The 14772-nt window shown below is 40.3% G+C and overlaps 1 protein-coding gene across 4 annotated transcripts in view; it reads left to right on the forward strand.

The window, feature by feature from the left end:
- larp4b (La ribonucleoprotein 4B) overlaps positions 1-14772 on the forward strand; it is a 56283-nt gene that overhangs the window by 19180 nt on the left and 22331 nt on the right. For 2 of the 4 annotated variants that reach the window (XM_085378894.1, XM_085378895.1), the window contains exons 3-4: positions 8566-8719; positions 13811-13975. In XM_085378894.1, coding sequence (XP_085235020.1) covers positions 8566-8719; positions 13811-13975 — 319 coding nt within the window. Of the gene's footprint in view, positions 1-6417; positions 6849-8565; positions 8720-13810; positions 13976-14772 lie in introns of those variants that run through there. The other 2 variants (XM_085378899.1, XM_085378898.1) reach the window with 2 other exon arrangements.

Genomic DNA, 14772 nt, shown 5'->3' on the forward strand with positions numbered 1-14772 from the left:
TGACCAAATACTTATTTTCCACCCCGATTTACGAATAAATTCTTTACAAATCCTACCATGTGGATTCATGGATTTTTTTTTTTTTTTTTCACATTCTGTCTCTCACAGTTGAAGTGTACCTCTGGTGCAAATTACTGACCTCTGTCATCATTTTAAGTGGGGGAACTTGCACAATCAGTGGCTGACTAAATACTTTTTTGCCCCACTGTATATTGGTATTTATCATGAAAGCAACAAGTGAGATGTTGCAGCACTTTTTGATGAGGCGTTTTTCATTTAGTATAACAAATGGAGTTTCAGTTCAGTTCTATTTATACAGCACCAAATCACAATGGTAGTCACCTCAGGGCACTTTGTATTATAAGGTAAAGACCCAACAATAATTACACCAAGACCCGAACAATCAAGCGACTCCCTTTGAGCAAGCACGTGGCGACATTGGGGAGGAAACGCTCCCTTTTAGCAAAAAGAAACCTGCTGCAGAACCAGGCTCCAGGAGGAGCAGCCATCTGCTCCAGTTTGAGCTGGGTTCTCAATCAATGTTGGCCTACAACAATTATTAAAAAAGGATAATGATGATAAAAATGTTAATTGTGCTACATTTATTCATGCTATTTATTTTTGCTACTAACGTAACACCCAGATTTGTCAGTTACAATTTTGGCTTCCTACTATTATGAAAACAAAACCTGGAAAGTCTTGTGATCAGTCACACCTGTTTCCTTAAACACGAAGTGCTTTTTGAGGGCTTTTTTTTATTTTTTATTTTTTATAAATTATATCCAAGCGCTGCGGTTTGAAGCAGAGTGTTTCTAGTGTTGGTTCCTGGGCTTTAAGCCACTCCCCTGATATGAGTGTATCTCATGCTCGTTTGTGTTTTTAAAAGGGAAAACACATTCTTACACTCGCTGTTTCTTAATGGTAATTCTTACTGTAGCAGAAACTGGAATTTCCTCAGTGCAGTGAAGCATAGCTGCTGCTGGTACAGTGCAGGTGAAATATGGGGACTTGACCTGAGAACAAGCATTCACAGGGGTTGACTCCTCAGGTTGGGCTTCAGTCAACCTCAAAAAGGAAAGAATGCACAATTGAGGAAATGGGCAGAAAGTGAGCGGATGGCCTTGAGGCGAAGAAAAGTTATTTTTCCCGTGTGCTCCAAAATTAGGAAATGGAAAGAGCCTGCTGGGTGTTTTTTTTTTTTTTTTTTTTTTTTTTTTTTTTTTTTTTTCCCCCCACTGTCATTTACAGATGCACACGATTAGAAAGTAGATTGGCAGTGAAAAGGAAAGAGCAAACTATCCTCATGGTTGGGTAGGTCTCAGGTGGGATTCGTTGTGGGAAAAGTGGTCAGAGAAGAAAAATACAGCTCTCAGTTAAATCCACACAGTTCAGCATATCAAGGTTACTGAGCAAAGAGAGAGCACCACATCATATAACGCACAAGAGCTGTAGTTTAGGCCAGGTTACTTTCACATTTATATAATGAGCATTTAAAAGGACCGTAGACTCTACATGACCCAGCTGCTACCAGCTAATTCAGTTTTGAACAAAGGTTTGAATCTAAAGCTTGTGAAACTGTTGAGCCCACAGGAAGTAAAACTTGATCGTCAACCAACATAAAAAAACAAAAGTGTTAACAGTTACTTCCTCAGAATTCAGATTGAACTGCGGGTTAGTCTGCACACTCATTTCTGTCAGATATGAATAAAATTCCGCAACAATTAATCATGCAGTTTGTATCTTTGTAATCTCAAAAAACACTTACTACTGGGCTATGCAGTTATATTAAGGCATGCTTTGTAAATACGATTAAATAATTAATTAAACGTGTTGATAATTCAGTAATGATTGACCCTGTGCACGAGAAAATGCTAACTTCCTGGTTTGAGACCGGATGTAGGGTTGTACATTTCCGGTAGCTTTACTTGGCGGTCAATCGCTACTGCGAAGATATACTCCAAAATCATGTCCAAAACTCGAAAACGGAAAGATCGCGTTAAGTTACAAAGAGCAGAAGGTGGGAACACTCACCACTGTTGTGTCATAAAAAATCTAATGATCAATTTTGACGTTTAAACAGTTTAGATCGATCAGTTGTTTACATCACTCAACACAAGCAGAACTGCATTACTGCAGCAGAAGACACATCGTCCACATTCAGAAGCACATCTCTGTATAGTGACTGGTCTTATGATTTAAACAGGCAAATGTTCAGCATTCAAACTACAGGTGAACAATAGTCAAACCAGATGTTTCCCCCATAATGTCGAGATCAGCTAGTCAGGTACACACCTACACAGCATGTTAACAAACCGAGAAAAAAAGCCACACAAAAAATGAATGATTGCTGGTAAGGGTTTCTATACATTGGTATTTACGAAGGGTATGTTGTGACTTACCTTCAAAATTACAGCGGTCCCTCGCTAATAATGCGGTTCACCTTTCACCTCACTGTTTCGCAGATTTTTTTTAGTGCAAGTTTGCATGCTTTTTTTTTTTTTAAACGTCACATTGTGTCCTGTGCCCTGATCGCTGCAGACGATCTCCTCCGTGACGTCTCTCCTGTACAGTACAGAATCGCTGCATCGATCGATAGCAGTGTGACTCTGAAGTGCAGTACTGTATGTCCACGATGTCCACCAAACGTTTTGCACCGTCAAAAAATAAAATCGGCTACTTGATTTCACCTATCGCTGGTTATTTTTAGAACCTAACACCCGAGGGACAGCTGAGAAATATAACATTTGAATCCCTTTTCTCTTTTGCTTTGAGGCGCAGGGAAAAAATATCAACCAGTCGATGAAAATCATTTACAGATATATTGGGTAAATGCCCAAGACATCTATAGAAATGTAAATCGCCGCTTGATTCATTCATTTGCTTAACTTGTTTTGGACCGTAAACAAGGCGCTAATAGGACACCGGAAACAAAACTCCCCACAGGAGTTTCCACACCGGAAGTAGCATATGCTACCGTGCACATAGTCTATTCATTTAAATATAAATTGATTTTACTTGAAACTTGTTTCTCTAATTATTTCATGGTTGCGGTGCTACATTGCATCTTGAATTTGTTTTACTTGTCAATCTAATCCATTAAATTCAGGGACGGGTCTAAGAACCATGTAGTCTAAAAAAATGCTTTGGTTTGAAGTTAGCTTTGGCTCACAACTTGGTCAGAGATCTCAACAAATGCTGGTGTGCTTTTGCAAATGAACTTTTTGGCAACGGTACCATTTTAAAACTGGACTTAGATTTTAGGGTGCTTGACATTCATTCTGGGATACCTGGCTGCCCCACATTAGCCTCAACTTGCTGTGCAGGGAAACTGCTCATCTTGGGGTCCTGTGGATGGATGAATATTTGGTATTTTAAGTAATTATGCGTTTAATTGTGTATTAATTTTATTTCCATTTTAATTCACACATTATTTTCTGTATTTATTTAATTTTGGCACTCCTATCACTCCATACGGTAAGTTTAAAATTGTAACAGTAAAACACCAAATTGTAAATATAATTGTAGTAAAATAGCACTCAGTTTTATGGATAATAATGTGCAAGCCATTTGGTGCTACCAGAATTGTGTTGTTCCTTATTCACACGCATGCGTTCACACAGAGACGGAGTGATACACCATATGCTTTGCACATATGTGTCAGAAACAGACCAGAAATTGAGCGTGACCCATTTTTAGCTGTGCATGTTAAATCAAATCAATTATGGACACAAGCTGGAAAGAAAGTGAGCCTGACGGGAATCTTCACAAATTTTTTTTATTTTATTTTTTTTAGTGGGTCATACGACAGAGAGAAGCTGCAGTTTCACTGCATATGCAGGTATGAAAATGCTCTGTGTATGAATGCAGATGTAATCAAAACTGTGGGGACAGAAATGCAGACTAGTTTTTAAGGAGTTGTCCAGCTTTGGAAACCGAAGGGGATGTACTCAAAAAGTGTAAATGTAGTTTAGCAACTGGGTAGCCATATCAAAAGATTTCAGATCCTCATTCTTAAATCTGTTGCCAAAGCAGGGAAATGCCACCAATACACAGACACCACACCACTGCTTTTCTCACCACTGTCCAGCCTCGTCAACAAATCTCTTAGATCAGTCTTTTACGACTTGGCTTGCCTTTGAGTTATCGTCTTAAAGAACCACGGTTCTTATACAAATGTGACTAATAATATAATGCTGTTAGTTTTGTTTTCCTCTGGAAGAAGGTTGCAGCGTTAAAGTGAGAAGAGCTAAATGGCTCGTTTCTGAGAGAACTTAAACTTAAATAAATAGAATAAATAGAACTTAAAGGCAAAGAATAAGCTTGCATTAGATGAGAAGTTCAGAAACTTGCTGTAATAAGCACAATTGCCATTTCTTCTAAAGAAATGTTTTAATTCTAACTGAGCCACAGTTTGCTGACTTCTGGTTAAAAGTTACCTCAGCAACCCCCAACACTCGAACCAAGCACAGTAGAAGGTAAAATATATGTTTAGTTATTAAGCATAGATTTAAATTTAAAAAAAAAATATTAGCATAATTAAGGTAAAATATCTAAAAATCAAGAAAGCTAAATAAACAAAATAAGGTATCTTTATAAAAACGGCACAGCAAATATCAGATGATGTTACAGTAAAGTGTAGTGACGAATCTGACGATACAAATAAACTGTTAGGGATCATACAAAGCTCCTCTAGTCTAAGAATAAACATAGCATCAGTTAAGTTTAAGCCAGTATCAAGCAGCCCACGTGGACTTATTTTGTAATTTTGACTGTAAAACTACAAAATGCAGTTGACCCTGGTATTCGCAGGGGTTAGGAACCACAACCGCCCGCAAAGAACTGAGAACTGCAAATAATTGAGACGTGGAAAACTTCTTGGCACTACCACAGAAGCTAACATCCACAGTCTTCCTTATCTTCACCACCTCCTCCTTGATGTACTGGGCGGTACTCTGTTCAACATGAAGGAAAATGAATGGCACTCCTAGATTGGCTGCTTTGCAAACACCAGCCAATAGCGTGTCAAATCAAAAAATCTGTGAATAGGCGAATTTTCCCCAAATAATTTGGAGTTACTTTCCACAGAAAAATCTGCGAATACTGAACTGCGTATAGATGGAGGTCGACTGCAGTCATCTTTCTGGAACCATTTGAATAAAAAGCACACACTGTAAAATCTAGGTTCCCCCGTCTGGTGTTCACACAGTACCTTATGAATTCTTTGTGCTACCATGATACACAGAATATCCCTGTAAAGGGCATCTTCTCGTCTTTCCCAAACTGTTTACATTTTGCCTTTAGAACAAGTGGTAAAGGAGTTTAGAAGGCTTGTAAAATGGTCCTGCTGCCAGACCGATGGTTTCAAAGAAAAATAAAAAAAGGTTAAACTGTTCAAATTTGTCTAAATAATGACCTGGGGGGAAAACAACTAATCTGTAGTTGCTAAATTAGTCTAATATTGTAGAAAATGCTGTTAAGGATGATGCATGTTGTAGTATTTGTGATGTGCTCATCTGGCCCATCTGGTCTCCCCAGATCTGTCTGTCAGAGAGGAAAGAGGAGCCTCCGGTCTGCAGACAGACAGATTAGTCCAAATTCAGCTGTTTTTGTTTTCCCTCTCTAAGGACTCTGGTTTGTCTGCTCTGTCTCTCTGTCTGCCTGCCTGCTGGGAGCCCACCTCCATCAAGGAGGGAGAGCAATAAACCCGGTGCTACGTCGGCTGCCCTCCAATGACACTGACTATAACTCATCTCTGTCCACTGTTCGTGATGAATCACATCCTCCTGTTTCCTCCAAAAATACACCCTCAATCAGAAAGGCTGCTAACCTTTCCTTCCTCTGTGAGAGAGGGGAACATTTTAAAATTTTGAAAGGTCAAGCGATGCCCTGGACGTACACGTCCATTGATGTCAGCAGCAGTTTCTATGGCAGCCGCTCGGACAGGAGTGGGAGTTTTACATTGGAGGAAGGATGGATTATTAGCATAGGCGGGGATTTGTCTCTGTCTGGCCAGGCACATCGTGAATGATCTCGTAGTGCCATGTTTGTGAAATACGACTGAGGAACAACATCTCTTGCTGCTCACTTCTTAATCTTGTTGTGTTTTTGTTTCTCTTCCTCCTCCCTTTACTATGTTCAAAAAGAAACCAGTTTGCCCAGCCCTTTATTTTGCAACTTAGCTATTTAGCAGAATAATATATTAAAGCCAAGGCTCTGGAGGTCTGAATTTGAGTGATGCCTCAGGGTTGATTTAACATGTGGCAGACCGGAGCAGGCATTTCATTTGAGCGCAGGTGTGCGACTCAACGCTGCCTGCACAGCTCCAGCGTTTTGTTTTTTTTTCCTGGGGAATGACTCAGTGCAACGGCGACAAAACAAAAGCAGAGACGGGTGCTTAACGGGAGCGAGACAGCCAGTCAGCTTCTGCAACGTCAGCCCTGGCCCACCGGGGCAGCCGAGCCTCAGTGCTGTCATCAGATTTGTTGAATCAACCCAGCAGCCTGTATCGGAGGAGGGCAGGCAGAGCGTGGCGGTAGCTGTGATTTGACGAGGATGACTTGGAGAGGGGTGGTGGCAGCCGCTTTGCTCAGACGTTCGCAGGTTAGAGCCTGAGGCAAGCCAATGTCGGTCGGAAGACTTCCTTCCTCTGCCCACCGGTGGACATACTTAGACCTTATCTTTATGTATTAGCCATGGATTGGATGCAGTGGACTCTAATACCACCAGCGGCAGGCAGCGTCTGGCCTGCTGTTCCTCAGGAGTTGAGTGAAACGCTGACTCTGACCACCGCTCTGGGTTATAGCCTCTTAGCCTGTGAGACATGCATGCTGAACTGCCGCTTTGATCCTGTGAGTATTTCCAGCAGACACCAGGGGTTTATTAGCCTGGTTCCTGTCAAAACGATTTTTAGTTTGAGGAGTCTTGTTGTCGATTGAGACTTATGTACAACATGACTGATGAATGCTCGCCTTTCTGATTCTCAGCGTAGACCATTTCGAAGAGTCGAGAAGGCATTACAGAAACATTACAGTGAAACGAGGGGTTCTTTTCTTTTTTTAAATGCGGGGTTTAAATTAGTTGATCGTAAAGCACATTTTGACCAGGAAAATGCTTAGACTTGAGTAAGTCGTGCTTACATGCACAGTCACCCAGCCGAAAGGCCAATTTTGAGCCAGGAGAAATCCCGGAAATAGAAACTTCTTTTCTGGGCAAGTGAATCTGTCATTTAAATGTCTTATTTTATACTTTCCCTGTATTTTTCTTTAGAGTAAGCAAAGGGAAAATTGTTGTAGAAGGCTTTGCAGTATTGGTATTCTCACAAACTGTAATGTGAGTTGAGACATGAAAGATTTTGTGAAGACTTTTTTTTTTTTAACCAAATTACTGTTTGCTATAATATGTCTGGCACATCCACAGTGTTTTATTGGCATATTTTGAAATGTACAGTTCATTGTGCTTATGAATATAAATAAGCAGCCTATTTAAAACTGCCTTAAAAAGCAATACATGTGGGGAAAATCGGCTTCTACAGTCTTTGTGCACTTCTCTCTCTTTAGCACTGTTATATTAGCTCGTGTCACTGACAAAATGAGACCCCATAATGTGGGTCACTCATGATGGATTTTAATTGGGTAGAAGGCAAACCCTGATGATTTCCTTAGACACCATCTTGTTGAAATTTTTTATTTTTTTTCCCTTCCCTGTGACCTGGGTGGGTTGATGTCAGCTTGGCTCTTGTGATTGATTTGTAGCAGTTGCAGCGTTTCCTACAGATTCGGTCTTTGATGTTAGCTCATTTGCACTTACACAGGCACAACCATGCTTGCTTCAAATATTTAATTTACTCTGTGACAAATACTGAAGGAATATAATCAGATCAGAGTCTGTGATCACCTGGGTGGACTTCACTTCCACTCGTCTTTGCTGGTGCTGTTGTTCTAACTCTGCTGCGCAAACACGGTGAACTCAACAATATGGTGCATGAAGCAGTTTTCCACCTGCTGCTCTTCTGATTAGAGTGGCCTTCTAGCTCAGAGAGGATCTGCAAAGTGGACTACGGACTGTCGTAGCCAGCTTCAGTCCAACGCAATAGTTTGTTTGAGAGACGGAGAAAATGTCTCACAGGCCGCCACAGCAGGAATGTGGCCAGCGAACCAGAGAGTGGGGAAAAGCAAGACCAAACTTTAAGAATAAGAGTGAGAGGATAGTGGTTTATGTTTTTCATTCAGATGAGTGAACAAGGCAAACATTAGCATATGTGGCTGGTTGGACTACATAAAATCTGTATAGGAAACACTGCTTTGTTGGTGTTCTTTAAATTGCACGGATGAAACATAGGCCACATAAGTCTGTTAGCATGGTTTTAAATATACTTTCAGAACCTGTGAGGTGTATATTTACTAGTAAAAGACAATTCATCGATTACAGTCGTATGATTTATAGTCAAAGTTGATGCCCAAGAAGTTACTGTCATTTCTGATCTTTTTTTTAGTAACTACATATACTAATGTGGTGACATACATAAGCTGAAGTTGATTTCTCTAATCGGGCTCTGTTGTTTTGCAGGAATCTGCCAAGGTTTCGGACCTCAACCCCAATGCGAAAGCATGGGCCAACCACATGTTTAGCCTGGACCCCAGCGGGACTGCCGACACCACAACTGCTGCCCTGCAGCCATGGAAGGAAGGCTGCGATAGTTCGGCCGATCCCGGCCCAGAAGGTCATTGATGCACAAAAACTGGCTTCTTATATACTTAGAATCTGACTTTTGGCCACTATAGTGCAAAACAAAGTATAACTGCTCTCCATTTCAGATATATCGAAATAACGCAATACAGAGCATAGATAAGAACATAAAACGTTTCCTGTTTCTAAAACGGTTTATCAGTATAGCATTGAATCATTATTCAGCATTAACAGGAATTTTTCTGCCTATAAATGGTCTTTGTGGCTTATTGTGCATATAACCATGTTTGGTAAATGCATGGCTAAGGCAAAGAGACTGTGTTACCTGACTTAATAGAAGTCTGTGCATTTTTGTGACATTACTAGTGATTTAATAAACCAAAATCTAATTAATCTAACTCCACTTTTTAAACACGCCTTTAGCAGAAGGCCCAAACCCTTTTTATATGCAGGTAAACTCCTAATATGTTAGGCACCATATAAGACAGGGGGTGTCAGACTTGTTATAGATTATGGTCCTCTTTCAAACCCAGTGTTATTTCAAGCTAGGCTAACCTGTAAAACTATTGCATGTTCAACATAATTGCAAAATAATGTTGAACACGTCCCTAAACAGACAGAAGTACATTGTGAAAATATTTACGTGTGGCAGCACAGTGAGAAGTTGGCGGTTTGAGCCCAAGCAGAGCCCTTCTTTAGCATTTTCTTTAGCTAGTGTGGAGTTCAGGTGCAGGTTTGTAATTTCTCACGATTGGACATAGACAACGTAGTAATAGTGCTAGTATTTCATTGAAAAAAAATGGGATGATTAGACTTAGGCAGTCATTGGTGGGTGAGGTATTAACCGCAGGCTGCATGTTTGACACCCAGAATCTTAAATCTTAATCTTAAATATTAAAAAAAAACAACCAAAGTGCACAAAATTGTTCCAGAGAACATAGCCGTTAAATACAAAATGATTCTGCGCTGCCTCTAGCACCATTCTTCTGGGCTGTAACAGAGATGAAATTGTGTTGCAAGATATTAACTGAAGTTCAAATAAGTTAACTGCAGTCTTGCATAACACCCATGTTGACCACAAGATGGTACATGGAGTAAGTGTAGTGTTCACCATGACACCAACATAATTCAAGCTAGTGTTCGCTCAGCATTCATATATTACTGTTGTATTTTGCTGACTTGTGCTGACTTGGGTAACTAATAGTTTTTACAAATTTACATTAATGAGAAGTAGTCCGTTTAATGCACGTTGGGCTGATCAGCTGCATGAAAACCTTCTGGTAAAACGCTGCCACCATGTGGTGAAAGTTTTCAATTTTCAGAGGGTCTTTACAAAAAGCACCTTTAAATTGTTGCAGGTAAATACTGGACCTGAAAAAGTGGAGAATTATAGGTTTTGGTGGTTGTGGCAGCGTGAAGCAGGTGAACATAGCCAGCAGCTAATTTATTAATGTAATGCGGAGAAACTGAAAATAGTATACAGCTAATCTGAAGCTGAGGTGTAGAAAAGAAAGTGAAATGTTGGCATGTAGTCTGCTTGCTAAGTCTGTAATAATCGAGTAGTGACAAACGGCACAGTCTGGTGTAAAAAGCTGCTTTGTCCACTCTGGTTCCCTTTTCCCACCACACAGGAGACACCCCTTTAGAAAGTGTGTACATTATTGTACTTTATTGAGCCCCGTGGGGAAATTGCTCTCTGCATTTAACCCATTCACTCAGTGAAGCAGTGGGCAGCCATTGGGCGCCCGGGGAGCAGTGTGTAGGGACGGTACCTTGCTCAGGGGTACCTCAGGGTAGCTGTTAAGGGGAATCGAACCCCCGACCTTCCGATCATGGGGCAACCACTCTACCTACTGAGCTATCCCTGCCCTCATTAATCATTCATACTCAATCTAGAATGAGTTATGAATATTCCAGCTCCAGTCACCCGTCTTTCTTTGTAAATGACAGTAATCACTCGCTTCAATGTGCTGAGCCAAGTTTAGCCACAGAGGCAACAAGGACATGGTGGTGAAACAGAAATTATTGATTAGTCTCAGTTTGATGCGCACTGACGTCCTGGCCTACTTCATCTTCCACGTCCGCAAAGAGATTTATGGAAAATTTATTACAGAGCACTGCTGATTTAATGCAGTTGGGCCATGCATGTAGTGGTCTGTGACGGAAAATTCACACCACGCCTGCAGTGGTAACAGTGATTTAGTCATGATACTGGCTGGTTCCTCTAATGTCCCCATTCACTGTCAGTATGCTAAACCATTACATGCACATGGAAGCTTATTCTGATTCCTTTGTCGACAAACAAAGACGGACTATTAAAGGTTATGAATTTAAGCCACTTATTATCATTCAACAGCCCTCCTGTCACCTGTTTTTCCTTTTACTTTCATATTGACTTCAAACTTGGGTCCTTCATTTACTGTGGACCCATTGTTTAAACAAAACAAAAAACAACCTGAAAGTTATATGGCAGATGATGAAAAACAGGAACTTATTTTATTTAATGGTTCATCTTTTACTTACTGACCTTGGTGCTGCGTTTCAGACTGTAGGCGATGCCTTTCTCACTTAGAAGGCCGTAAAATGGAAAAAATGAAAATGTAGTTAAAAATTAAAAACGTATGTGCTACGTATCAGCAGTAATGGTTTAGTTAGGGGTTCCCATTCTGTCCCACAGGCCCAATGTTTGACACTCATGGGTTAGCAGTTTTTCTGATGTTTGAGTATTCACCATTATGTTTCACACTTGCCTGATGTGGACGTGACTTCAAAAGTAAAGGTCAAGATTTTCAAATATTCAAATTTGGGGTGGGTGTCATTCGTTGCCTAGACGATGAAACGGTGCTTTCCCCATTATAATCGTTCATATTTTATTAATAAATAACAGCATGGTTTCTGAGACTGCTGGGAGTGATGTGCTAAATTAAGACAGATGACACTCACAGAAGCAGCGTGTGAACGTATTTAGCAAAGGCATGTGGACTCGTAGGCTCCTTCACAAGACCCTTGTCTGGAGGACTCGATCACTTGTCGCTTCTAGTTAGCCACATCTGTGTTTATTTTCACTTTTGCGGTGTGCTTTGTGCTGAAGTTTGAAAGAGTAAGCAGGTCTGAGGATTTGAACAGACGTCCCACAGGCCTAGAGACTGTTTAGTGACCTCATCACAGTTTCCGGCCACTAGAGAATGTGATCCTCAACCAGTTAGCGAGTGGTTGCTGGAGATTGACCATTTAAAAATGGTAATAAATGCTGTTGCAAAACCACCTTGTGATTGTTTTGGTTGCCAGCAGGTTGCTGAAATCACCTGTAGTTTCCATGGAAAACACAAACTTGTCTGGAAATACTTAGATTTTCCTCACCAAGCTTTACTGAAACTTGAAAAGTGGAAAGTAATTGGAAACGTTTCCCTTTAAAGTAAAAGTTGTGCCTCACCAGTACAGCCACCAAGTTCAAAGGATGCAACGTTTACTGAACCTCCCACGGATTACTTCCAATCAGAGAGTTCACTCTCTTAAAAGATTTACTTTTTTATTTTTATCTGTGAAGTGGCCTTTGTGCTGTGCTGTTATGGTCGCTGTTATGCTCCTGCCAAGTCTTTTGTGTTTGAAACGAATCTAAAAGATAAAACGAACCATTTCCCACGGGGGACACGGCTCTGAGTAGATGAACTGTTTTCAGTTTAAGTCACTGTACCGTTCAGTCATGTGCAGAGTATTTCCATAGAGCACCCTGAAGAGAGTTTAGCCAGACCTTAAGGAAAATTGCCGGCACTGTGATTTGATGGAGGTTGCTTAAAACCCTCAAACACAAATTAAGAGGAAAATGCTCTTGAATACGATGGCATTACTAGTCCCACACTGTTTAACCCAGTATTAAAATTTGTCCCAATACTGTTTTAATAAATGGTTATGTGCTTAATTACCTGAATGTAATTTTTCTCTGGTTTTAGTATATTATCATGTTTCATTCTGTTCTGGCACATCTCTCCTTTGTGATCTGTTTTCATTTTAATTTGCTGTTGACTCGACATTGCCTTCATACCCACTTTGTTTTTAATTCAGTGTAAATGAAATCCACAGCACTAATTCTCAGGATTTATTGCTAGGCTTATTGCTACGCTACAGCCAGAAATGGTGTTTGTCTGTAGCACAAAATATACAGTTTCTTTCTTGGTACAGTTTATTTGAGAAACATTTCCAGTAAATGTATTTATCATTGCATAATGGACCAAAAAAACCACTTGTTAGTACTGTTATTAGTACAATATTACCAGTAGTGCAATATTTACATTTATGTTAAGATGGATCATTTGTTTTAAAGGCAATACTTGTTTTGTTTAGATGTAATTAGTGCTGTAGAAAAGGTTTTATTTTGGAATTACATTAGTTTTTTGCCCAGCCTTTAATGATTCATAATTATTCATTATTTAAGTTGCTCACATTATCATTGTGTATTTCTATAAGATCTGTTGTGCTCTAAAAGGAAAAGAGCGTTCAGAATGATGGTCTTTGCATCTTAATCAGGAAAAGGCTGAGTTTATGTGCCAGGCCAGATGCTTCAGATTGCCTCTGGTAATAATGTCCATTTGTCATTGCACAGGTGTATTGTTGCTGAACTGGGACAAGGTTGGAAATTCGGCACTTAGAACTTAAAAAGGACACTGCTCTCAATTCACATTGGAGCTGTTTTCTTGCTTTTCCTTATCTTCTGCTATATATGTTCATATTAATCAAATCAAATTTTCAAATGATGAGAGCATCTGTCATGTAAACAGTGTGAGCCAAACACTCAGACTGATCTAAATACTGAGTATCTACTCTGTATGATATCACCCCCACCCACCTGCTGTTCACACCTTCTGTAGCTGGAGGGGCAGCCAATCAGAACCAACACAGTTTAAAGGTAGGGTGTCCTTAAATGGCTGGTTTTAGAGGTTGAGCTGAGGGGCTGGATCAAGGCCCAGTTTAAGATTCCAATAAACTAATTTGAACTACAAACCATGTAAAATAAATAAATAAATAAATAAAAATAACTACTATTATGCTCATAGCCCCCCTTTTAAACATCTGGTGATATTCTTATGCCTTTAATCATTATCATAATGCCCATTGTTGATTGTCACAGGCTATGAAGCCAGTGAAGACAAGGCTTACAAGGAGCCCCTTCTAACCGACCCAGATGAGCCTCCACCGGTACCAGTAATGCTGGCTGAGCCAGCCGCCGTCACTCTGGAGTGCTCCGAGTCAGCCTACACAGAATACCCCAAGCCTGGGCAGCCAGGGCACACAGGTGGGCTGGTTAGTGATTGGTTGTTAGTCAGAGGAGGCTCTGAAGTAGTTGTGTATCAGCGGTGTTTATCCACATGTCTACACATGGATACTTTTGTGCTGATTTTTGATGGGGCGGCGTGGACACCCAAGTTTGTAAACAAAGTAACTTGACGATGTCCACATTTATACCACAGGCACGGCTATTAGAAGGCTTTTAAGGATTTTAAGTGTGTTGGCCTCGTCAATCACACGGGGATCTAAATAAGTTTGATTTCACCTGATCTTGGATAACTCAAGGTTAGAATGAACTACAACCAAACACAGTCGGCTAATGTGGTCGAATATTAAGGGACAGTCTGTCCTCGGGCAGTAGATTTATTTTTGAAGGAGAACAGTGACCGCTTGAGAGGTATTTGTTTTATGTGTTATTTATTGCATCATTAAAATGTCATTGACCTGTTCCAGACACGATCTGCTACGAGACATTTATCTTTTTAAGTGCCCTCTGCTTGAAAGAAGTGTTGACAAAAACAACGAGGCTAAGGGAGGAATGGGTGGTATTAAGATGACTGTGATTATACAACCGTGTAGGAGTAGGTTTCTTAGCGCCCGTGCCATTGCTTCCAACACATTAAATTAGCTTGCATGAGTATTTGCTGTGTGTAAATACGACACTTTTGGTGCTTTTCTTCTTTCTTTTTTTCCTTCTCCATATTTTACAACCCTCTCCACCCACATCCCATTTCATTGTCTGGATAGTGTTTAGAGGATTAGACATAAGCTTAGTTGCTCCTTATTTTACCAAAATCTTTATCC

Source organism: Diplotaxodon limnothrissa, linkage group LG18 (genome assembly GCF_057381915.1).
Source record: "Diplotaxodon limnothrissa isolate DT_005_m linkage group LG18, D_limnothrissa_male_GT1.1, whole genome shotgun sequence".
In the NCBI taxonomy this organism is placed as follows: Eukaryota; Metazoa; Chordata; class Actinopteri; order Cichliformes; family Cichlidae; genus Diplotaxodon; species Diplotaxodon limnothrissa.